Source organism: Pogona vitticeps, chromosome 12 (assembly GCF_051106095.1).
Source record: "Pogona vitticeps strain Pit_001003342236 chromosome 12, PviZW2.1, whole genome shotgun sequence".
In the NCBI taxonomy this organism is placed as follows: domain Eukaryota; kingdom Metazoa; phylum Chordata; class Lepidosauria; order Squamata; family Agamidae; genus Pogona; species Pogona vitticeps.
The window spans coordinates 646,758-671,255 of record NC_135794.1 but is presented as its reverse complement, the minus strand read 5'-3'; the positions used below and the strand labels follow the sequence as shown (position 1 = coordinate 671,255).

Sequence of the window (24,498 nt, the reverse complement as noted above, 5' to 3'; positions counted from 1 at the left end):
TAGGGATTCAAGTTCGCAGTTCCTCGTCTGAGCGACTGTGAAGGCGGGCTAAGGAAGATTGCATCTCAGGGCAGGATCAGGCATGACAGGATCATCCACCACTACAGCTGGAAGCACAGAAATGCTGGAAGGATGTGATTCAGGCAGACTTTTCTGTTTGAGGAATTAAGACTTCCAAGGAATCTCTGCTTATATTCTGAACAAGAGGCTAATTTGAAAACCGAGAGAAGCTCCTGCTGGGATGGGCAGGCCCCGTCTGCTCTGAAATGTCCTTCTTCCAAAGACCGGCTGCCTGTAGCCATCTTTCTGCCTTCCGTCTCAACAACCCAATTATGACAGGGGGTGGGGGTGGGGGAGCAGCACCAAGGCCACCATTAAACAGGGAGCTATATCTGGTTTCAAATTATTATAAAACATTTTATTAAAATAAACACATATCCAATGCAAACAAACATGTTATTTAACGAAATGATGCTACATTGTAGTACAGTACTTTTACACAATCTTAACACTGCATAAAATTAAAAGTGCACTGGTTGGTAAGGTCACTACCTCATCTTTGTCTTGTTTATTTGATAACTTGTGTGTGTGTGTATTTTTTTAAAGTCATATTAAATCTTACAAAGTTTACAGGGCTTTACACTTTGCAAGAGCAATTCAAGTACACCAGAAAGCCAGTCCCTTAATCCCACACCCCATCGACCAAAGGGACCTAAATCCCACTGCCGCTCCCAATCAAAGTACACCCACCGAATCCACTGCTGGCCAGTTAAGTCAAGAGTTGCACAAAAACCCCATTGGATGCATCTACTTTAGATCGGACGACCGCTTGGGTTCAAGTAGCCCAGGCTACGTTTAAGCTGCCTCTTCAAGAATCAACATTGGTCCTCGCAAGAGAGGCGCTGCTCGGGTGTCTGGGTTCCAGAGAGGCTCTGCCGGTTTCAAACTATTCATCATCAGCACTCATGGTCTGCTGTCGGCGATCCCCGAGACGTCCGGGGCCCCCAAGCAGACGTCACAATACTTTATGAAACAGGGCTCAGATTCATAAGGGCCTGGAAACGAATAGGAACATGCAGCGGCTGGGGAAATGTCCAGGAAAAGGGAGGTGTGCCAGCAGAGTGATGTATGAAACTGTGTTGCTTAAAAATAAGCAATCACCAAAACTAGCATCAAAGACATGGGATGGCTCTTGGCCCTGGCCTCCCTTCTCAGCCTCGCTTCTCTCCCCGCTTGCTCCATCCACCTGACCGGCATGGCCATACTTCCTCACGATTTCCCTTCCAGCCCCTCCAGCTGCCAAATGCCTCTCTCCTCTGGGTAGCTGCCCCTCCTTGACTTTTCTCTACCATCAGAAGCCTTTCTCCAGTGTGTTGTTCATGTAATGTTTTTGTCTCCCTCTGTCCGGGACTTTCAGGAGTTAGGAAGCAATGGCCTCGTCAACACAAAAGGTGCTCCAACCCTGACAAACCAACCTATTTCTCACTGCAAGGACCACAGAGGCTTTATACCAACTCAGTGCCCTTGGGCTTTCTTCCCTGGGCGCTGTCTGTCCTCTGGCAGGGAGGCAGACAGGGACGTTCTCCAGGTTGGTTTACCCAGACCATTTTAACTAGAGAGATGCTTGCAGAGATTCAGCCCGGGACCTTTGGCAGTCAAAGCCGGCATCCTACCACGAAGCCAAAGCCCTGCTCCAAATGGTTAATCAGACACCAGAAATGCAAAGGCTTCCAAATATATGCACAGAGACAGACAGAGCATCATTAGATTAATACAGAACAGACAAGATTCCCCCGAGCATCAGCGATACATATAGACCCTAGACGGATTTTCAGTCCACAGCAAGGATCCTAAATAATTTCACTTGTTATTGATCTTTATCAAACTTTATCAAACTGGAGCCGATTACCCCTGTTCGAAAGCTGTGTGGATTCTGCCTCAGTCTTTCCCCAAGAGACCCACAGAAACGTACCGTTGCCTAAGCGTCCCCATCAAGATTTAGGGCTAGAATTTATCTCCCTCTTATGCCATTTGAAAATTTCAGGCTATCTACGCTGCATAAACTTTCAGCAAAATTGTATTGCACTCAGTTGTTTTACAAATACTATATTTCCTGAGATCTTTATTGCTGTACCGCAAGTGCTTAACTAATAAGTCTTGGATAATGTATCCCACAAGCCTTGGGATTTGAATGAGCAGCCGGGGTCGTTTCAGAGAGCAGGGCACAGATGTTCTTGTCAGCTGCATGTGCTCTGAACGAAGGAACGTCTCTCCCGCAAGGGATTGCACGTAGCATAACCTTTTCTCAGCATCCGTAAAGGTCCCGTTTAGGGTGCGTTTCTTAGCTCTAGCCAAACGTTGTGCCTTGTATCCAAAGCTTCTCTGCCACCCTGCCTTCTTTCCCCGTCATTCAATCCTGCGTGTAAGGATCTTTGCTGATCTAAAAGACAGACAGACAGGCCACAGCCTGCGATGCCCAAGTTTCTCAGAGCAAAGCAGGTCATCGGCATGCTTCCTGTCGCTGGATTTCCAGAGGACGAAAGCACGCAGGTTTGTCCTGCTGCACTGGATTTTCTAAAGAAGCCCCAGGTACCCGGGCTCAGCGGAGCAGCTTTAGAGAACAGCTCCAAGAACATATCTGGCCAGCAGTTGTGTCCATGTTATTTTTCTCCATCGGTGAAGAATCCAGTCTCTTTTGCTTCCCGAGGGCCACCACTTATCTTCCAATGAATCTGAGACTAAATGTGGAGAACAGCTCATGGGCCATGACCTAGAGACAGTTCAATCGAGCTCATTAGAGGAATGCCACCCGACAGACAGCGAGACTCTGCAAATAAAGGCTCTATCAAGGAGGTCAATCATTCTCCCTCTTGTCAGGCCCTCTGCTGCAAACCCTCCTCCACTAACCAGCCTGGCTTCTTCAGAGGGCCTCTCCTGGACCGAGACCTCAAAAGGGATGGGCGACAGAGCAAGGGATTAAACTCTGTTCTCCATCACCAGCAAACGGCTGGCCTTGGTTTCGCTCCTCTGCTTCTCACTAAACCGCTTTGTTAGTACGATGCAGATACAATCCTTTCGCTGTTTAGTCAAATTATCTTGATCTTGATGTTTGATTTTCCCCTCATGAAACTGGGTGGCTGCTGGTGCACCCAAATGGATCTATTTCCCAAAGCACAGCAAAGGAGCTGCTCTGTCTCCTTCTCTCGCAGGGGCCTGGGAGGGGTGTGTGTGTGTGTGAGAGAGAGACAGAGTCAGTCCCTGGGCTCATCCAGAGCCACTGCTCCTCTCCCACATCTTTCCTCTTCTCTTTGGCAAATAGGCAGGTCTATAACCCACCGACTGGCATGCAAATATCCTACACAGCCGTCTCTGAACCAGGCTCGGCAGACCAACCACGTGAGGGAAGAAAACAGTATGTGTGGTTTGGAAGTTAATTTCCCTCGTCTGCCCCTCTACATGCAGGCCGATCGAATTATGCTCCAAACATAATTTGATCAGAAAGCAAGGAGGCAACCGTAGGCTTTGGCTCCTTATTCTAAGCCTGAAAATAATAGGTTATATTAATCACTTCTTTTTCCCTTCTTGCGCCATTGTTTTCTTTCACAAACATCCGGTCTGGGAGCTGGACGTGGGAAGGAGCTTTGATCCCACATCCTGCAGCATCGGGGAGCCATTGTCTGCTCTTTGCACAAGGGGAAAGTTGCTTCTATTGGTGCAGAAGAAAAAGGCTGTACCTCACCGGAAAACACAGGACTAAGCTAGCATGGTGCTGAGGTATCAGGACCCTGTTCTGATGCTGCTTCAGCAGCATGATGAGTACTTGGGGGTCACTTCCTGCAGCACTCGAATCGCGCTTGAACTAGGGAGAGCCAGGTGGATGGGATGGAACAAGGTCTTCCCCCTGCCCTGGGGCTACACGGGGCAGGAGAGATCAATCCTGGCCTTGGATAGGACTGTCCTCCTCACAGGCAGTGTTTCTGCTCCAAGCATTACAGGAGTGATGGAGGAAAGCAACCGGAAGAAGCATCCGTTGCATTGCTACAACGGTACAGAGATGGGGTTCGGCTATTCCTTGAAATGAAATATCACAAAGAGAAGGCTGGTTTAAAAACGACGTTCAGGCAAGGTCAGACCCTCCTGTTCCTATTCCAGCTTGCCCGTTCAGACGTACGGCTGTTTCTTGTCTTGCTTGGCAAGGGCTGCAGCTGACGGATCCCGTTCCATCTCTGTGCTATTTTTAATCCTTTGTTTTGGACAGTAACGGTCTCATAACGTCAGCTGAGATTTTATACATGAACTTGTTCCTTTAAATTTGTTTTTCAGCCTTGTCATCTGTTGCTTCCTCTTAATTATGAATTACACATTTATGGCAGGGTACAAACACTAAGTCAGCACTATTGCTCAACATAAACACAAGCTTGCTATAAAGCTAATGTTGGCCAATGTTTTTTTAAAAGACACAGACGTGCAAAGATGTGAAACCAAGAGAACAACCCCAGAGATAATATCTTGAAATCAGCAGATAAAGTTTGTTACGACATCAGAAACCAAGGTCTTGAATGCAACAGTGAAATCATTTTGAAAATCTGGGACCGGATTCAGCAGACCAGTGAATCGGGGGATACAATCTCACTGACAGCCAAGATCTTTGCGATGGTTCATTCTGTATTTCAGGATTTATTCCAAGGAGAAACCATGGGGTTTTTGGCCCTTCTTCAACCATTAGAATACCAAGTAAGTTTGGGTCTTATAAACCACTAAATAAATTTAGAGGAAGTTGGCATAGTAAAACATATGTTTTCAGTGGGAGGGAGCATATAACAAAATTTTGGGAGGCTGGAGATGAAAATAAAGAAGCCTCTAAAACAGGAACCAAAGGGAGGTGAGAAAGTGAATTTGCATATACCTAGCCACAATAGTATTTTTAAATATAACAGACAACAGGTTTAGAAAATGGACAAATAGAACAAGCTAGCAGATGGGCTGCGCTTCTCTTCCTACACCTTCAGAAAACATTAGGAGGCAGTTCCAGTCACCAGAAATGGTTCGCAAATGACAAATCAGGAAAGGCACTTTATATTTCCAGTTACCAGGCCAATCAAAATAACTGGTGAGATTTTAGAAAGATCAAAATTTGATCACATATGATTTTTCTTCTAATTCTGACCTGCTGTCTTCTATCCAACCCCACGTGTTACGGTTCAGAACACACTATTTCTTAACAAGGCGTTTTTGGAAGGTTTGTTTTGAACTTCCTCTGCAAGATGTTAAGATCTTTTGACAGGCTGTTTCCAATCTTTGTCCTCAGACTATCCTGACGGCAGCATTCCCCCCCCCCCATGTTGCGCAGAACCACCAAGAGCCTCAACTTACCTCCTCAACCATGTGCTTGACTTTCTTCTGTTGGCAAAGAACCATGTCGTCAAGGTGTTTGATGCGTTCCCGCAAATTAGCTGTAACTTCCTCCAGTTCAGACGACCTGACACCAAAAGATGTAAGCATTACGTACGAGAGAGTGCGCGCGCAAGCCTTCTGCGTCAGAATACCTCCCCTTCCCAAACAACTTGCCCAGTTTGCTGAGAAAAAAAAGCATCACTGACAAAAACAAATCAGAGACAAACGGAAATGCGCAGGTCTCTCTCTACTGCATGCACTGGTTCTCAATGTTCCAACCGCCCGCCACCCGGCTCCTTTCGTTTTTATCATGAATCGACTTTTCCCACAACACCCTCCTCTCCTTCCGCCCCCGCCCAGGGAAACTACATCAAAGTGGAGACTACCTGGCACGGGTGGAGACAGGGGCCCAAATCCTTTTGCAACCAGGCAACAGAAACTACAACGGGACCTGCAGTCAGTCACGCCACTGGATGCTAGACGGGTAGCTGACCAGTTTGGGAAGACCACATAGTGGAGCAAGCAGTATTTTGCAACAGGATTCTGGCCCCTGAGAAGTTACTTAACTGAATATCATTATGGAAGGGATAGTTCCAATGGAGCTGTCTGGACACTCCAGGAATTGTATATCTGGCTAGAGGTCATTAAGTCGTCCAGCCCCAGGGCAAATAGGGCAGGACCAGAGAGCTCCCAAAAGAACAGACGGGTAAGCAACTGCAGAGTACTCTGTAGCTTGAAACCCCTGGATAGGGCTGCCCTATGTTAGAATGGACTCAGTGGCGTGGAGTCTGTTACCTCGCCTTTTATGTTGGACTACAAGGCTTTAATTTTGATGTAAAAATAACCCACAATGTGGAAACATCAATTTGGTATTTGTTCTTATTCATGATTACAGTTACCACAATCCTACCAGTCATGCTGGCTGGGGAATTCTAAAAGTGGGAGGGGGGGGGGGGAAGCAAAACAAAGGAAAGCAAAGGGGAAAAGGGGGGGAGCCTTCTTCTCTAAACAGAAGCTCAGAAATGCACATTATCTCTGTTATTCACATCATTTAGTTCCAACCACATTTTGCTCACACGTCTCGACAACACAAATATAAAGCAGTGTTTGATTGCATACCCTTTTAAAGGTAAAAACAGACCCCCCCCCCTTATATATTAAAACAGTGCTGGAATGTATTTTTTTTTAAAAAAACCTGTGTATTATAACTGAAAGCTCACTTTTAAGCAGAAATAGGGAAATTATATCAGGGCCAATAATCGTAGAAGAGGCAGGAGCTCACCTCCGGCTGCCCACCCGGCTGTGAAGGTTCGCTCCATGCAATTGCATTTCATACTCTATGAGTTGTTTTTGCAGGTGACGGCGTTCCTGTGCAGGAATAAACGTAGGTACATAGGTTTTTCAGTCATTAGAGCTGAGCTACAAAATAACGCATCTCGCTTAGGATGTGCGTCATATTAACCATTTCGAACCAAAGGATAACGTTTCAAGTGGCCCCACAGAAATAAGCAAGAGTCAAAGGCCTACAGATTATTGAAGTCCCTTAACAGCAACCCAACCAAAGATCTGAGCCAGGCAAACATTTTTGCCCATCGACTCTGCATTTCCATTGCTGTAGAAATGGTACTGTACTTGATCCATGAAAGCTTACATGAAAATAGGTCCGCCTTTCATGTGCCAGAGTGTTTTTGTCTCTTGGCTGAGTTTTGTTCTGATGCCTGAACTCCTCTTTAATGCCAGGTCTAGAAAACCAGAACTTGAACTTGGAAGGAGGAAGTATACAGAGACCAGTGATAAAGTCAATCGGAAAAAGCTATTTGCAGCTGCAAAACGTTTAAGGACGCCGGCCTGGATGACATCGCACAGAACAGATAAAATTTCAGTAACAAAAAAGCACCCCTTTGGCTTCTGTAAATAATTGGACTGGCTTTCTTGGGATCTGGCAAACCTGGCGACAGGCACAGGGGGCTGCTGTTCGGAAACCCGGTAAAGAACATCCAAAGAACCTCGAAAATGTCAGGCGATATTCACTATGTTGACGTCTTTATAAAGCCTGGGAAAGCCAGATTCTTTGCTGTCTCAGTAGTGAGACCACTCCTCATGGTCCACAAAAGGTGGCTTTAAACCACGGGACAACATTGGACTGCCTTTCACATAGCACACCAAGGCGAGCTTTGAAACCCAGGAAGATCACGAGGTTCGCCTTTGCTGGCCTCTCAGCCGCCTACAACTTGGATCATCCTCAAGGACTGCCAGAAAACCGAGGGATCCCCCACAAACGTTGCATCCTATTGGGACGTGTTTTTTCCCCCGCAGATCCTGCAGCCCCATCAAGCAGGCGAAGTGCCGCGTGCCGAAAAGGCCTGCGGAAGTCTTTATCCCGCTCCGCCGGGGCCTTCCTCTTCCCACCGGCACCACGGAGCGTCTTGTGGCATCGCAAAGGCCAACGGGGACAAGCTTCCCCGGTGTGAGGAAGCCACGTCTTCAACTGCCTCTGATGTGCAACTAACATGAGCCACGCTGGCCTCCCCTAACCCTCCCCCGTCATATGGACGCAAGAAGAACATCAGCACTGAGAGGGCCACTGAATGCCAAACACCAAAGCAGCACTTAAGGACAGGAAAGGCCAGCTGCCAGCTTTTCGGAATTTTTGGTACACATCAAATTCACAGTCAATTCTTGTTCATTACGCCAAGGGAACCACAATCCTGATAAAACTGGCATGACTGATTTCACTGGGGTAAAATCCGTGAAAAGAAAGAAGAACGGCTGGGCGAGGCCAGAGACACCAGGAAGAGAGAGAGAGAGAAAGGAGCTGCCACAACCTGTTCCACTGCAGCGCTCTTGGTCTCCCTGGGGGTGCATGGATGAGGCCCCTGAGAGACTCCCGCCTTCTCGGAAGTCTAGTTGAGTTTGCCAGGTGACATCAAGTCGGAACTGAGCTACAGCAACCCCTAATAATGAGCTTAGGATCTTAGACTAGCGGAGCAGGAAGGGGACCTTGTGGATCACAGGGATGTCGAGGAATGTGAGATATTTAAGGAGTGGTTTTAACAGCCCTGCCCTGCCCCTGTCCAGGACATGTTCATGGCTGAGCGGGGATGTGGAACCCAGGCCTTCTGGGTCTTTGTCCGTGACTCTACCCAAAACACCACACTGGGTATCTGCAGCTGAGTAGCCCAGATTGTTAGAACAAAACACAACACAGCACCACCCTTTGGTCTGCTGAGCAGTGGCCCTGTGATAGCAGAAGCAAAAAGGGGGTTCCATGCCAACCCCCCCTCAATGGCCAGAGGACGAAGGTCCAGGGACCGTCTGCTTCCTTAGGAAGAACCCCACAGCCAGGAGAGGGCCATCCTGGACCCAGGTGAGTCCGCCCAATGAGTCAACCACCCCAGGGAGCCAGCTTCCCCCTCAAGGCCAGGAGCAGCAAAAAGACGCTCTTGCAGAGGGCCCAGAGTGTAGTTTGTCGCATGAGGGGCACAATCTTCACAGACCTCGTTCAAGGAAGCGTCCAGGATAAGCCTGCGTGAATGGGAGCCCTCTTAGCCTCAAGGGACGATCTCTGCCTTATGCGAGGGAGACCAGGCTGAGCGTGACATGCCACTCCATGGGGGGTCTGCTCAAAGGCATTACCTGAGCAGCTGGAGGCGGAGCAACTTTACGAAGACCATTTCCCTGACAACAAGCTGCAAATTAAACGCAACGTAAGCCAGTGGAAAGTGATGCCTATTGGGCCGAACAATCCCTGATTCACAGAGCGATGAGGTCTGAGCTGGCCGAGAAATTTCAGAACCCTGGTGGGCAACTCAGCGCTGTCTCAGAGTGTGGCTGATGTAAAAAGAAAGGTAAATACAGGTGTTCTGTCCCAGATGGGCTTTAGGTTACCGGCTGACCTCTTCCATGCGTCGAATGAACCGGTCCAGCTCCCCAATCCTTTGGTCTTTCTCTTGCAAACTCATCTCTGTCAGCTTCATCTTCTTATTGGCCTCCTCAATGGCAGCAAGGAGCCTGTTGGTTTCAGACTGCAAGGAAGAAGCACATAACAACGGGCCACCTCAATGGACCGAGTACGTCTCAGGCGAGGATCACATTCTGCACTTCTGAAAGGGAGACGCCTCTCTGTCGTGGCGCTCCCAACTTTAAAACGCCCTCTCAATGGATTAAAAGATGGCAGAGAAGCTGCTTGGCTTCTGGGGTCAAATCAAAATGTTCCTTTCTGTTCCATTTCAAACTTACATGCATATACAGTATTTAACTTTAGCTGTTCACTGGTTGAATGGCTTGATTGCCTCTTTCTTTCCTTCTATGGTTGGAATATTACTGATTTCTTTTAAAAAGAATATATACCTGTCCCGAGACCCTTTGCCAAGGAAGGGCAGTTTATCAATTTTAAAAACAACCAACCAAGCAAAAACAATGTTCATAAGCAGACGAAGCCGCAGAACATGGTCTCTCTTTCTTTCCCATCCCACTGTCTAGAAGGTTCCCCAGTTATGGCGGATTGTGACCACCGGGTTCAACCTGCATTGTTATCGTCTCCCCATCATGTTTTTAATGTTGCAATTTTTGACTTAACACAAATAAAGTTGACTCATCACTTCACAACATTCTTCTTTAATTTGTTTTTGCTGGTGAGTGGCATGTAACTAATGATTGTGATTATTTTTTTAAAAACGGAGGTCAACAGGCTAGCTTTTAAAGGGATATTTCCAAGCTCTGATTTGTTTGCTTCCCGCCCCCGCCCCCCCGCCATCTCAAGGTCCAACGGCTGAGCCAGGTGCAAGATGGCAGATCCAGGCAGGGAGGGACCAGAAGGAGAAGGGCGGCTTGAGGGTGTTGGGCCAACGGCCCCATCTCCATCCCCATCGGCTAGTCATTGGGGTGGCCGCCACTCATCAGGAAAAACAGGCCTTTCAGTTACGAGGCATCAGGGGTTTTCTCATTCCGAAGTCTAGCAAAGGCCAACAGAGACAGATGGCAAAGTATCCCATATTAACTGGGTTTTTGTTTTATAGGTGGGGAACATTTGGGTGGAAAGAGAGGCGCAATGGGCACGAGGCTAGCAACCGCATAGAATTTATATTATCAGCAGTTGTGTTGTAATTATACCGTTAAACTATCAAGAGTCAGAAGCTACAGCGAACAGATAGTATGTCTCCTAGTAATCGACCCTTCGAATCTGATGCCCTTTCTGTTAAAGTCTGCTTTAAGGAATAATCCTCAAAATTCTGCCTCCCCACCCCCCACCCCCAGGCTCGCTAAGAAGGCCCAACACAGCCAAAATGGTCCACGTACTATTAAGGTTTCTTTCTCAAGTTTATGCTTCTGCTCTTCCTCTCGTAGTTTTTCCTCATATTGACTATAGAGTTTTCTGGTCATTTCTCTCATGACTTCTGCATTGGCTTGCTGCGAACATTCAACCTACAAAAAGAATTACGGACACTTTTCAAAATCCAATAAAAAACAAGAAGTAACACAGAAAAGGAGACGAAAGATAACAATGCCCGTGTGTGAAAGAAAACCAACATTATTCTCTCAACCAGCCCAGCTGGCTGTGGAGGCCGATGACCTTTCAGTGTCTCGGGCAGAGAGTCCAAAGGGAACCTTCTTCCAGGGATCAACCCGGAAGCAAAACATAAACCCCTGGCCAGTACGTTCTCCCAAGCAAGCCCTCCCACAAGCTCATGGCCATTTCAAGAAGGCTGTCTAAGGGGAAAGCTCTCTTATGCATCATTTTAGGACTATACTCTGTGTTGATTAGCTCAAGGGGAATCTGAGAGCAGGGGGGTTCGCTGGGCAGTCCGAGGAGACCACCTGATTGGAGAGAGACAACATCCCCTTTGAGTCACCAATATAGTTTGTGTCCACTTTTATAAAGTAGTGGTTGTGCACATGCAATTGCAAACCACTTTCCCAGCATGATTCAACATCACAGAGCAATCAGCAAAGTGCTTTAGCTCAGTCAGTGCAATATGAAAATCCCAATACTAAGAAAAGAAAACAAGACAAAACAGAGCAACACACACACTGTCTTTCCACTGTAGAGGATTTGTGCATTCTTTCTATGTAAAAGCACAAAAAAATCAAGAAGGTCCTCAATCTATCCTCCGACAACCTACACAGCTCTTCCCCGGCAATGTGAGAGTTGTATTGGAGATTGGCAACACACACACACACACACACACACACACACACACACACACACACACACACACACACACACACACACACACACACACACACACACACACACACACACACACACACACACACACACACACACACACACACACACACCCCGTGCAAAAAAAGCAATAGTTCTTTCCTCTCATCCTCATTCATGGAAATATCTCCATCTGTTGCACTTCTCTCGTCAGAAGAGTGGAAGAGGAGCTGAGGCGGACAGTCCTTGAAGCAGGACCATCCGACACACACAGAGGGGAGAAAGCAGCTTTCTCTCATCTTGGGGGAGCCGGAGATGCTCATGGGAGACACAACGCTTCCTGCAGGATGCACAGCCCTCTGAAAGGGTCCTGTTTTTGGCACGGCTAAGATTTACTGAATGGTGGTTCTTGGGTAAAGGAGAGAACCCGAAACCTTTCTGTCACAAGTCTAGCATCCTTCCTTCCTTCCTTCCAGCTCACTGAAGCAGAGCAAGGAATACGGCGCATTGTTGCAAAACTGAAACCTTCTGGACACACCTCTTGATCGTGAGTACCTGGCTCTGTCAGCGAAGGCACTCGGAGAAACTGAACAAATGTTTGAAAAACCAACGTCCACCGAGTCCCTTACTCTCCTCTGACACAGCTGTATGGAAGCTGCAAAACAAACTCGGTCCACGGAAAGGGGCGCATTCTGCTGTTGTGCCCTGCCTAGTCAACCCGTCCTGAAGCCTAGGTCCACAGATGAATAATAACCACTCAAGTGTTTTGGAAAGACTGGTGTGTTCCACTCCTAACTGTGGGAGGTGCTGCCATGTTCTCTTCCCAAGGCCGTCAGCTGGATTCTTTGCCATAACCCAAGTCACCAAGCTGCCTCTTGGCCCACCTTGAGTCGGAGAAGCTCGTTTTCAACCCTCGCCGTCTCCAGCTGCTTTTGTTTTTCCTTCAGTTTTTCCATAGACTCTTCGTGTGTTTGTTTTAAACTTTTTATCTGATCTCGTATAGCTGTATTCTCTAAAGTTACATCCACCAAGGTTTTCTGTAGACATAGGCAATGAGAAATAAAATTAATTCACCACGGCCTGAAAAACGGAAAAGGCAAGGGATAACTCTGACCAGCATTTTGTTGGTTTTCGTGTTGGTACAGCTCATGAAGAATTCGGTTCTGAACAAGTTCAAGCAACACATGGAACAAAGCTCAAAAATCAGATTTGCCCAACGGGTGCTGTACGAGGGCAGCTACAAGCCATGGCAGACGATTCCACTAACTCAGATCAGCTCTGCTTATCCTGGAGGATGACTAGAGGTGGGGGTGAAGTTACGGTTTAAATCCATCCAGAAATAAGCAAAAATAATAATAATAATGCCCGATTGTGACAAAACAGCACACCAACAAACGTAAAAACTTGGCTTCAAGAACAAAAATAAGGAAATGAACAGAACGCGTTAACGTTAAGCGATATCGAGAGAAAACCATGGCTGGCAGCTATTTTTTAATCCTATTAAAGCACTGAAAGCATGAAATGCTGCAAAATTATTTTTTAAGAAGCTTCTAAGATGTTTGAAAAGTTTGGTTGAACGATCCGGTCAACAGCAATTATGGGAAGAATTATTCCTGCAAACAAACATACAGGAATTCTCAATGCTGTGTTCTTTTTTTCCTTAGCATAACCTTAGCCCACAGTGAGAGAAAGCAATTTATAACATGATGTAAATTCTTAATTCTAAAATTATTTCTTCTCAAATGACCTTCACAAGAAGGACTCCTCCTCTTCCACTGGCCATGGCAATTTTGAAAGCGCAGACGACTCCTGGCTCCTAGTGTTTATCTAATTATAATTTTGTCCTACTCACACTTTGAACAAATGGCGCAAGGGCCGCGATGTTTGCCAACACAGTCCCGTATCTATGGTGACAACGCTATCAGCAATTTACCTGCAGCTCAATTGAGGTTGACGTTAACGAGTTGTTCATTTCGCTGAAGCTATCCAGTGCTGCAGAATGTACTTCAATTTGGTTTTCCAATGAACTCTGTTGAGCACCTGATACCTGGCAAGATATAAACAAGATTTTCCTCTTCAGTGCAAGGTAGGAGGAACTGCAAATTTAGAAGGGATTTGGCTTGCTCTGAAGTTATGTGGCTATACAATATGTTTCATGGGCACCTGAAAGAACGGGCTGATTTATGAGTCCATTTAGCATGGACAGAAACAAGATGCCCAGAAAAAAAACAGAAGAAGAAGAACTACCAGGTAATAGTTAGCCATAAAATCCCAGCGCTAGTTATAACAACAGGAGGGATCACATTTCTAGAGTGAAGAGCTGGCCCATTGTTGGTCCAGGTTGCAAAAATGGTCTACTGGCCAGAATCCCATTTCTATCTCTGCCAGCTTTGCCTCTTCTCCTGTGGCTAACTGTGGCTAACTGATAAGGTGCTGTAGCACCTCATCAATTAACCGCAGTGTGTTCCACCAACCTCCCACAAACACCCATCAGTTTCTAGATTTTGGGTAATATATTTTGTCCTTCCAAACATGCTAAAAGTAAGGACTCATTAGACCAGCTTGGAAGGAATGTTGTTATGAGGTAGACCAACTCCCCTCTCACTTCTTGATCAAATGCTGCAACAAAACAACACGTGTGTCAGTGTTTCATGGTCTCCAGAGAGCTGAAGGCAACCGGGATGCTTCCGCCTTCTCCTTCCGCCAGCCAACACGGCCTCCCCTGAAGCCTTTCTGCTACCAAAGCTACACAATACTTTGGGATTGTGAGGTTCTGCCAACAACCAGAACTTTGCAGAATGCCAGGAAGTGTCAGCTCGTGAGCCCGAAAGTGGAAAGATCCTCTCTCCTTGAGACAACCGATTATAAGGCCACAATACCTATTGGGACATACCTTCGTTAGCACTGTCTCATATTAAAAAGGTGATTAAGTGCTCTGATTCACAATGCAGTCTGGGACGAAAGGCACACGCGTGTTCAATGAAAAAGAAAATACGGCCTTACACTGACGTCGCAGTTAGAAGAGGTCCACGCATGTTGCGAAAGAATACAGGTCAGGAAGGCAGACGGCCCACCCGGTGTCTTAAACAGGCCAAAGGATGGCTTGAACAGTGAGCACAGAGAATAACGCAAGACCAACAGAATCTCAACGAAGGGTAAAGCAGACTGCCCGCTAATTGCATATGTAATTAAAAGAGAAAAGAAAATTAAAAATGAAAGGCCAAAGTAACACAACCATGCACATTAAGACGAAGGGGCAGGCGTGCAAGAACAAGGGAGATCTCCCCTTGGATGAAGCTCATGCGCGCTGGAGGCCAGTCCGGGTGAGTCTATATGAGGGAATTGCTCCATAACGTATTGGCTAACTAGCCAAGGCAGATGCAAAACCAGGCCAGGGCGTGGAGAGGGAGTGGCGCCCACAAACAGACCCAGGATGCAGAACACAAAGCGAAAGCGCCAGCAATAGATAAACGAACTGCGGAGGAAGAGAAGAACAAAGAAAACTGATGAGGGAGGAAGAATGTGCCGGTTCATCTGAGTTTCCCAAATAAGCTAATAAAAGGGCGGGCGATGAAACACAACAAGCTGGAGAATGCTACTTAAAGAAAGGCAGCACCTCTCTTCCGGAACATTATTTGTGCTCCATAAATGGAACCATTTCTGAGTTTCAGACCAAAAGTGCATTCAAGAGACATATGCATAAAAATGCTCCTTCGTCCCCTTTCAATGGCATCAGCAGCCTCAGAACACAGAACCGGCTTGCCGTGTGTTTGCGTGTGTGCGTCATCCGCCAGGCACACAGGCCCTTACCGCCAGTTCCTTTGTAAGCTCCTGGATTTTGCGTTTCATTTCATCATATTCTCCATACATTTTCTTCCTTACTTTTTCCAACGTTAATCTCACCTAAGAACAAAAAGAATGCATTTTAAGATTGCTCTGAATGCGGTGTAATAACAACAATAACTGTGTGCTGTCAAGTCGATTTCAACTTATAGGGAAACTTTTTATAGAGTTTTAACTAGGTAGAGAGTGCTCAGAAGTAGTTTGCCCTTCCCTTCTTCTGAGGGCATCCGAGCACTGTGCAGCTTGCCCAAGGCCACAACGGGCCGGCGCTACTCACAAGAGACACAGCGGGGAATAAAACTCCCAGCCCTCTGGCTCCACAGCCAGAGACCTAAGGCTGGAGAGCCCACTTCTTCTGATGCATGGCTACTGAGGCCGCACTCTGTGCACCAAAGGGCCTGGACTAGCGTCTCCGAAAGCTTCTGCGAATGAATCTTGCAACAGCTCTCAAATTCAGTCTCTACCAAGGAAGGTCTAAAAAGGTCCCTGGCCCTCAACACCGGAGAACGACTGTCAGTAGATCAGGGTCTAACGAGTATGGACATCTCTGGGTAATTCATAGTAGATAAACAAGGGCTTCTAATTGTTTAAGCACTGCACTCCATAACTGGAGAAGGAAGGGAGAGGAAAAGGAGGCACAGGGCAAGAAGCTTATTTACAAATGTATGCCAAGAAGAAGATGAAGAAGAGAAACATAACTCACATCTCTTATATATTTCATTTCTTCTCTCAGCTGGTGAGTTGACCACCCATAAACCACCATTTCTTTGTTATGATTGTCATCGGACCTGTGCACCACACCGTACACCACACCACCTGGCAAGTCTCCTGAAGACAATCCATTGCGGACATGGTAGAGTTGCTAGATAAAAAATAAGAAGACGGTAAGGCAAAGGTAGATGTACCTTATTCTATGACCACGATTGACCCCTCTGGATTTTACCTCACCTTCCCATCCAGAAGGATTCCCAAGACGGCTCAGAAATGATCAGGCAAAACCTAAGTAGATTACTGCTGCTTCTAACTCGTTTTGACACACCGTCTTTAATAGAAGGCTTGGTATCTTTGAAGCTAAATAAGTAAATAAATGTAATTGCAACATAGAGGTTGTTTGTCAAAACCACTCCAAACTTCAACATGCAGTTGAAAACTTGTAGCAGCCAACAAGCCACAAGGACTGGGTGGCATCCACAGGGAATGCCATAAACATTAAGCGCTGCTCCTCTGTCTCGAGAACCGTACATTTCTTCAAGCCCCCTGCCAAGATTGGCTTTCAGACACAAAGGAGTCTGTCCCAACGCATGTTACTAAACAGGATAAATGAGCATCTAAATCATCGCCACTCGTGTCATAACACATATCTGTAGTCAGAGTGTTACCTAACCGATTACTGACATGTCACCAAAGAAAACAAGACCCGTTGTTTTGTTAAAATTGAGAAAAAGCAAACAGGCTGAATATGAACTGGGTGTGGTGCCAGATTGAAAGACAGTTTTTTACCTCTCCTGGGTTAAATATTTCCTTGGCTGGTTTCAGATCAGCCACACCCCTACGTGCTTATTCATACCTGAGCATTCAAGGATACCTTTTGCCAAATGCCAAAAGTGCAAAGTGATTTGAGCAAGGAATAACTGCTTCAGAAGGAGGCCCTCTTCACAATGACCTGCCCACTGGGGGCACAGAACAAGCTGTCCTGGCCTTCTTCGAGGGCTGCGTTCTGCATACTCAAGATGCTCGGTCACAAAGCCACCTCCGTACATCTATCCCTGCTCTCTGCTTCCTGTTTTTCAGGCAGGAACCGGTGTCTCTCCCCTCCCCCCCCAAAGGACCTGCTGCTCAGTCTTCTCGGAAGCCACGAGGGGCGAGGGGCCCTGGACTTCCAAGAACGTGTGACGATGCCCGTGAGAACTTTTGTTCCGACCGATCCAAACAAGGTTCATCCGCCGGTTGTTGCCATTAAGGTGGGGACTCGAACACTGGTTTTGACTGGAAGGGAAGATGCACACAAACACGCTAACCGGCCCCCACGCACCTTCACAAGGGCTGCTCGGTGCCTCCAGCGGCAGCTTGGACAAAAACAACAACAACTGTAAAAGCCTTGCTCTATGCCGACAAACAAACGACTTTCCAATCAGGCATAATAGCTATTTTTGTTTTCCAAAGCAACCCTCAAACGTTAATGCTCCCTTTCGGGACAGGGATAAAGGAATCATATGCTTCCAGTAGGTTCTGCTATGCCCAGGTTGCGACACTCCATTTTTTCTAGTCGTGTGAGCTGCTATGCAAGGTGCACAGAGATACGTACGTGATTGATTCTTCAAATCTCCAGGGCGTCAGGACTTTGATCGCTGTGCCCACACACCCGTTTTTAATGCCGATGCCTCCCATTTTTATAGGCAAAGAGGACGGAGCAGCAAACAAAAGGAGTGCTCCATCGCGTCTAGTTTGCCCTAGCCCGATTCCGAGCGACCTTTTGCCCACTTGGCCATGGCGAGCCGGAACCACCTCCAGGCGACCAGGCGAGGGAATCTGTGCGACCTGGAGACAGGGTTGCCTCTTTTCCCTCTTTGAACGACAAAGACGTTTGGAGACGCGTCCTTTCCCACGCTTAGACCAGGGGCTCCTGCCTTCCTACTACAAGCGCGGGCAGGATGAGCGCAGGGCGGCTCAAGAGAATGCCCTCTGTAAGAGAAAGTTCGTACAAGGGCGGTTTGGCAGGATAAACCAGTTGCTGCCCTGGGAGCACCGGCCGGACCCTGGGACCTCCAAAGTACGGCATCCAGCCCCGATTCAGAAGGCACCCTGACAACGAGGAGCCCTTGCCCACCAGCCTTCCCTCACCGTGAAGGCCACCCCGGGTGAGGGGGGCCACACGTGGGCCAGGCCCACACAGGCGCCAGCCCCCCGTCTAGCTCCCTCTCCTTCTCTAGGGAACTCAAAGAGTGCATTGAAATTCACAAGTGGGACCTGCGGGAAGGGGGCTCATCTCCCTCACATTCCCTGACTCTGTTTCCCCCCCGCTGACTTTCCGCCGACCAAAAGAGCAGGCAGGTAACCTGCAGGCAGATCGTTTGTAGAAGGATCTAAATGAGGAAAGCGCCACAGGGTCTGTAGCACACCAAGGCTTCAGTCCTGCCACCTTTACAGGTGCATTTTGGTGGGGGCCGCAGGAGAGAGCCTTCTCGGTGGCTGCTCCTCCCAGACTCTGGAACTCCCTCCCACTGGAGGCCAGACTGGCCTCGTCTTGGCTGTCCTTCCACAAGCTGGCCAAGACCTTTCTCTTCAGGCAGGCTTTCCCTTAATGACTGGTGGTCTGAGAAGGGTTTCTAAATGGATGGTTGTGCCTTAACTGTGTTGAATGTGTGTTTGGTGTTGCTTTTTTTTTGCTGCCACTTAGTGTGGTGTCTGATCTTTTAAAAGTATTTTTGTACTGTTTTTAGCTTTAAATGTTGTCTTTTAAGGATGTAAGCTGCCTCGGGTCCTTTTTAAGGAGAAAGATAGGGTAAAAATATTTTAAATACATAAATGATAAAATAGTGGTGCTGAGAAAGTCAGACATTTCTGACTGGAGATTTCTGCTACTGTAGTAATATGGAGCCAAATCATCAACGTTCAGGAGACCGCCGTTAAATGGGTCAGGGCACCCCAAAGATGCAGAGCCCTTCTGTCTAATAACACGGCACTAGACTTTGCGGAAATTAGTTCTGCACCCTCACGGGAAAAGGAACTCGGGGCTTTGTTGCTTTTGATGAAGTTTTGGACAATGTTTCTGGCCAACATAGCTGCTACTCATAAAGGTATTTTGGAATATAATGAGAGGGCTGGGGCACCGGCCGGCTTCCCCTGGATGGCCAAGGAAATGGCATGGATAGGGAAGTTGTTCCTTAGGATGAACTCTTTATTTTGTGGCTTAAGATGTATTTACACTGCTATTTTTAGTTTTTGTTAGCTATGTTGAATGGCTCATGCTATTTAGAAAAGAAGGCCTTAATCAGCAGCACTATATAAACGATAATACTTCACACGTATACTCTGCGGATTAAAGACTGCAAGACAAGACACACATATTTGGTCATCTTCTTCACAATAGCCCTAGAGGGTAAGATTGCACCGTTATCTCCATTTTGCAAACCAGGCGTTGATTGTGAGACAATAGCTTCCTAAAGCTGCCCATGGATTCATGGTTAAAGTGAGATTTGACTGGAGGATCTCACTTCACATTTTTATGGCAGACGTGGTGCTTCTATCCTATTAACAAGATCTAGCAAGGCAGTGGTATCGAAACGTATTGGGCTAAATCCTGCGTCAGTGTAAGTCTCTTCTCCCAAAGGAGGAGAGGGCAGCTCAGGAAGTAAAGTCCTTGTTCAAGCTTCTTCCCCGTTACCTTCAGAGCACCCACCATCAATCCCCGCAAGGCCTTCCCTCCCCAAGCCTGCTATTGTATCCTGATTATCCGAAGCTCCTGCTTTCCTGTCCTAACAGACTTATTCTATCACTCTTCTTTCCCTAAGTCCTAAACAAAGAAGGCAGGCAGTTTTGCAATTAGCACAATAGCTCATTATTAGAGGTGTGTCTTGAAAGAGGCCCAGTTTGCAAAACCAACATGCCAACAGAGCTAGTTGGTTCTTCCCAAAGTCTAGCCACCAAACAAAAGGAATCTAATTTATATCTTGCAAAGCTGTAAAGGACATTAAAGGCTAAACACACCTCCTTTACTGTTTAAATCAGCCACACTTCTAATTGTGAAGATTATTTGCTTGTCTGTTTTGGTCTCCATCTCTCTGTCTTTCTCAGACACGTATCACACACACACCCCCGACCACAGTATTTCAAAGGCCAAACTGATGATATGTATGCTTAAAAAACATGTTTAAAAGCACACACATTTCTTTTAAAGGGGAAAAAAATCAGGTCCCCAACCTCAGCATACTCCCAAACTGGATCAGGACCCTGTACTAGTTTTCTCTCTGAAAATTTACTTCCTTTGGCTATTTGTTCCTAAATGTGTTGTTATAATAAACAGCTTCTTTAGGAATAACTACTTTGTGTGTGAAAGAAAACCAACACATGGCCCTAATTCTGACTTGGAGCACATTCTCTAGATAAAGGCCCAATATCTGCATTTCCTTCAACAGGAAAGAGGTCAGTTAAACCACGTGTGGATAACCGAATACTCAGTCTGAGCTTCATTTTCTCCTCAAAAGTACGATCTTTCAATAGGACAAATTCAGCCACAATAAATAAGTCCAATAAATAGGTCTCAAGCCTCTCCCTGACATACACCCAAAAGATGTACATGATTTTTATTTTTGATAGCATCTTCTAATTTTATGTATTTCTATGGCTGTGAGTTGTGTATCACAACAGAGGTGTAGCCAAGGCGGCGAACGACGGTTAGCTCTCTAGGTCTGCAAAAGCTCTCTAGCTCACCTTCTTGGTTTTTTCAGGCTTGCTTTTTCCTTCCGGAGAAAGTGGGCTTTCCTCTGGTGGGAGAGTTAAGCGTAGCCGGCAAACATTTGCCTGAAAGAAAAAGAACATTTGGCTTTCAGTCTATTAAGAACATTCCATTCTGTGTGAAAAGAACATAAAAGATACTTTCTAACAGATCGTTCCTTTAATTCATTCAGGGTGCAAGAAAAACAGAAGTGCAGAAATCAAGGTCAACTTTGTAACAGAAATGACTATTTTTGAAAGACAACAAGGGAGCAAAAGAAAGGCTCGTTAAAGCAACAGGCAACACTTTTCTTCAGAAGTCATTTCGCGAAAAAGAGAATTATTTCTACGGACATATTATCATGCAGCAACAAGCATTTGCGAGCCAACCAATAAAAAGAAGCGACAACATGACAAAGTCATTGTTAAGAGGTAGGAACAACAACACAATGCTGGCAGCAAGACTGAAACTTTCTTGTTTTGGAAAATTTTGCAAGCACTCTGAAATACCTAATATGCTTATTTTTGTTCCCCCAATAGAAACTAATAGGCTGTGGTCACACCAACAAAATGTCCCCCTATGGTTACGTGTTCCTGTTGTGCTGAGCAGTCATGTTTTCTTTTTAATTCCAGGATGTGCGCCCCAATATGTTCTTGGGTTACTGAGTCATTTCCTTCCAATTCAATAAGCTTCTTGTTGACACCATTTGACAGAAGTTAATGGACACCTTGACACAAATGCCGCAGAAAATGTTAAAAAAAAAATTCAAAACCGTTTAAAAGGACATGCACAGTGACAGTAGTTCAAAAGAGTTGTGATAAGACTGTTCACACATGCAGCAAAGCAACATTTTTTAAAAAAAAATGCAATTAAAAAAATAGAAGCCTCTGGCCAAGTTAGCATGCTGGCCTGGTAAAGGATTCGCTAATGGCCGTGCGTCATGTGACCACAAATTTACGATACAAACTCAATGGGGGATAAGAAGGCAACATTTGGCTTGTGTGATTGTGGCTCAAAATAAACTGGGAGCAAATTTTGGGGTTTTAAACATAACATTTTTCTGTTACAGGCAGTGGGAAATAATACGTTGACGTTTTCTGGGTCCTAACCTAAGCCATGTCTTGTCTGACGTACTTCTTTATTGCATGAAGCAAAGGTTCATTCACATTCCGCCATGATTTCCTCTAGAATTGGACCCCTGAATGACACTTTGACAGACAGACAGCGTTTGCAAAACAGAAGACTCAGTCCCTCTGCACAAGTAGAACTTTATCAGGTGATCTCAGTCTTCTGTCCCCTAAAGCATGCAAAGCATGTGCACCCGGGTTGGATAAAAGCCCATGTTGTTGCCAAACTAGAGGAAAAGCTATTTAAGGAAGGGCGACTTTACCGGCAGCTGCTTTCTCTATGAGACCTACCAGAGTTTTTGACACAGCAGCGTTAAAAGAGCTGCCGAGATCCTAATCTTAATCATAAGGCATTTCAAACATAATATACACATTTGAACTAATGTCTGGGAGAGATAATCCTCATTACAGGTGTGCAGATTGAATCTTTTTTAAGACAACAGCCCACAGAATTTCCTAGGCAATTATGCCATGTGTGTGGAATTCTGAGAGTTGCAATTGTAAAAACCACACACACTTCTAATTCTGAGCATCGGACGTTGCAGCAAACCCAGCCTTGATACTCATTTCTTTAGTTTTTTTCCACCCAGACATTAAGCCCTGGCAAATCCACGTTTACCTCTGAAAGCATATTTCAGAGTCTCACCCAAAGAGAGAGAGTCCTTAACACTTATGTAAGATAGTGCTTATTTTCCAAACAGAAGTTTGCCCCACTTGTTCCTACTTCAAACGTCTCTGGGGCACAGCTCTTATCGAAGCTCAGCAAAAGGCCAGAATTGTTTTCAATTGAACCGAAAACAATGCAAAGCTGGGAACTCCCTTCTTCTACTCCAGGAAAAGTATTGCTTCTAGAACAAAGCTCGTGGGTTTCAGGAAATTTAATAAAAATATATACTCAGGCAAAAATGCATTTAAAGACAAAGGAAGATTGTGATATGACCTAAAAGCAATGGGGGGGGGCGGGGGGGCGGCAAGAAGACTTCAAGACCTGGTTGGCCACTTTGGAGCAGAAAGAAGGCTGGGCTCAAAGGCCTTCGTGACCGATCCAACTTCAAAGGTCTTCTTAGAGAAATTATAAGATTTAGGTCTGTCAGGGTCAAAACTAGGAAAGATGCTCAGATTGCACACAAGTGTGGCACTCCATGAACTAATAAAAGATGCTTTGCTTTCATGAATCGGAAGGTTCCTTTCTTTGGAAAGAATACCTTTAGTTTCTCCCCCACTCTGAGCCTCAGCGTAAGATCTCTCTCACATACACAGCGATGGTGGGAATAATATATTGAGCAATGCTGAGGTTTTTGGTGAGATTCTGGGAAGCAAGTTTAGGGAGAAACTCTAGCGTTGCTTCCTCAAAACACCTTCCCCCCCCCCCCGATGCTCAGCCCTCATCACTGGCCACAAGGTCCCACAAAGTGGAAAGCAAAGAGTTAAAAAACAGGACAGGACCCGTTTTGAAAACAAAAAAGGCATACAGAACAATCCAGTTTGGGCAGTGTGTGTGGACACCTCAAGACCAAAGGGGACCCACCTGGCTTCTCTGGGGAGGGAGGTGCCCCACAGAGGTGCCCCAGAAGGGAAAGCTTTCGCTCTTGGGCTCCCCAAACGGGTCGTGTCATTTTCTTTCTTTCTTTTTTTAAAGAAGCCACCATGCCAGGTATATAGAGCAGCAGGACTGCCCACTTACACCCTCCAATGCATGAGGATTAAAGACAAAGAACTGTACTTTAAGGGTGTTGCATTAAGCAGAAGAGAGAGGGAGAAAGATGAGGCTATAGCGAGCGTTATGTATTCTCTACCCAGCCGTCCGCTCCGTTATGGTCATTACTGCACCCAAATAATGGGCAAGAGAGGATGGAGTCCACGGGAGAGATTCCCACCACAGTTCTGGCCTCGGAGGCAGAGCCGTTTGGCCCAGCGGCTCAGGAATCTTCAGGGCTGAGCTGGGACTTCGACTCGGCCTCCTCCTCCGTTCTCCTGCCCTTCCTCTTGGCCCTCCCTGGCCTCAGCTCTGCAGGCACCAAGGGACCGATGGAGCCATCCCGTCTGAACCAGCCGGCCCAGCAGCCTCCTGAGAGAGACACCGATGACAAAGCAGCCTGGAAGGCCTGACTCGGCATCCTCCGAGACACCGCGTGGGATCAGGTGGCACATCTCTCAGGCTACCCAGGACATCTGCTTGGGCCGGCAACAGGCCTCGAACGGGCCTTTGGCCCCACTTCCCAGCAGCAAGCGAGATGTTGTCCAGCGCACGTCTTTGAAGAACTCAACAACGACGAGGCACCAACACGCTTTAAGGAGGCTGAGCTTAACCCCTCGAACCCCTACCCAAAAAGGCACCCCATTGCCGAGGGAGGCGGCACCCAGAAGCTGGGGGTGCCTGCTGGGGGGGTGCAGTTGAGCCCCCTCTTTCTTGCCTTCTCTTGGAAGGCCAGTTGAGGCCTCCTGCCGTCTGGCCGGCTTCGGACAGGGACCCCCGGTCTCCCTCCGGCCAGAGGCAGCCTTTGATCTCCTCCCACCCCAATTTCTTCAGTTTG

At 46.7% G+C, this 24,498-nt stretch overlaps 1 protein-coding gene and 1 long non-coding RNA gene across 3 annotated transcripts in view; one reads left to right on the top strand and one right to left on the bottom strand.

The window, feature by feature from the left end:
- MYZAP (myocardial zonula adherens protein) overlaps window positions 1-24,498 on the bottom strand; it is a 40,637-nt gene that overhangs the window by 14,800 nt on the left and 1,339 nt on the right. For both annotated transcript variants that reach the window (XM_072982175.2, XM_072982176.2), the window contains exons 2-10: window positions 20,834-20,923; window positions 16,107-16,265; window positions 15,371-15,463; window positions 13,494-13,607; window positions 12,445-12,597; window positions 10,693-10,818; window positions 9,291-9,419; window positions 6,677-6,762; window positions 5,374-5,479 (exon numbers count right to left, since the gene is read on the bottom strand). In XM_072982175.2, coding sequence (XP_072838276.2) covers window positions 5,374-5,479; window positions 6,677-6,762; window positions 9,291-9,419; window positions 10,693-10,818; window positions 12,445-12,597; window positions 13,494-13,607; window positions 15,371-15,463; window positions 16,107-16,265; window positions 20,834-20,923 — 1,056 coding nt within the window. The remainder of the gene's footprint in view (window positions 1-5,373; window positions 5,480-6,676; window positions 6,763-9,290; window positions 9,420-10,692; window positions 10,819-12,444; window positions 12,598-13,493; window positions 13,608-15,370; window positions 15,464-16,106; window positions 16,266-20,833; window positions 20,924-24,498) is intronic.
- Window positions 13,508-23,678, top strand: LOC144584655 (uncharacterized). Its single transcript, XR_013539049.1, has 2 exons — window positions 13,508-13,646; window positions 21,031-23,678. It is a non-coding gene; the product is annotated as an uncharacterized LOC144584655 (long non-coding RNA).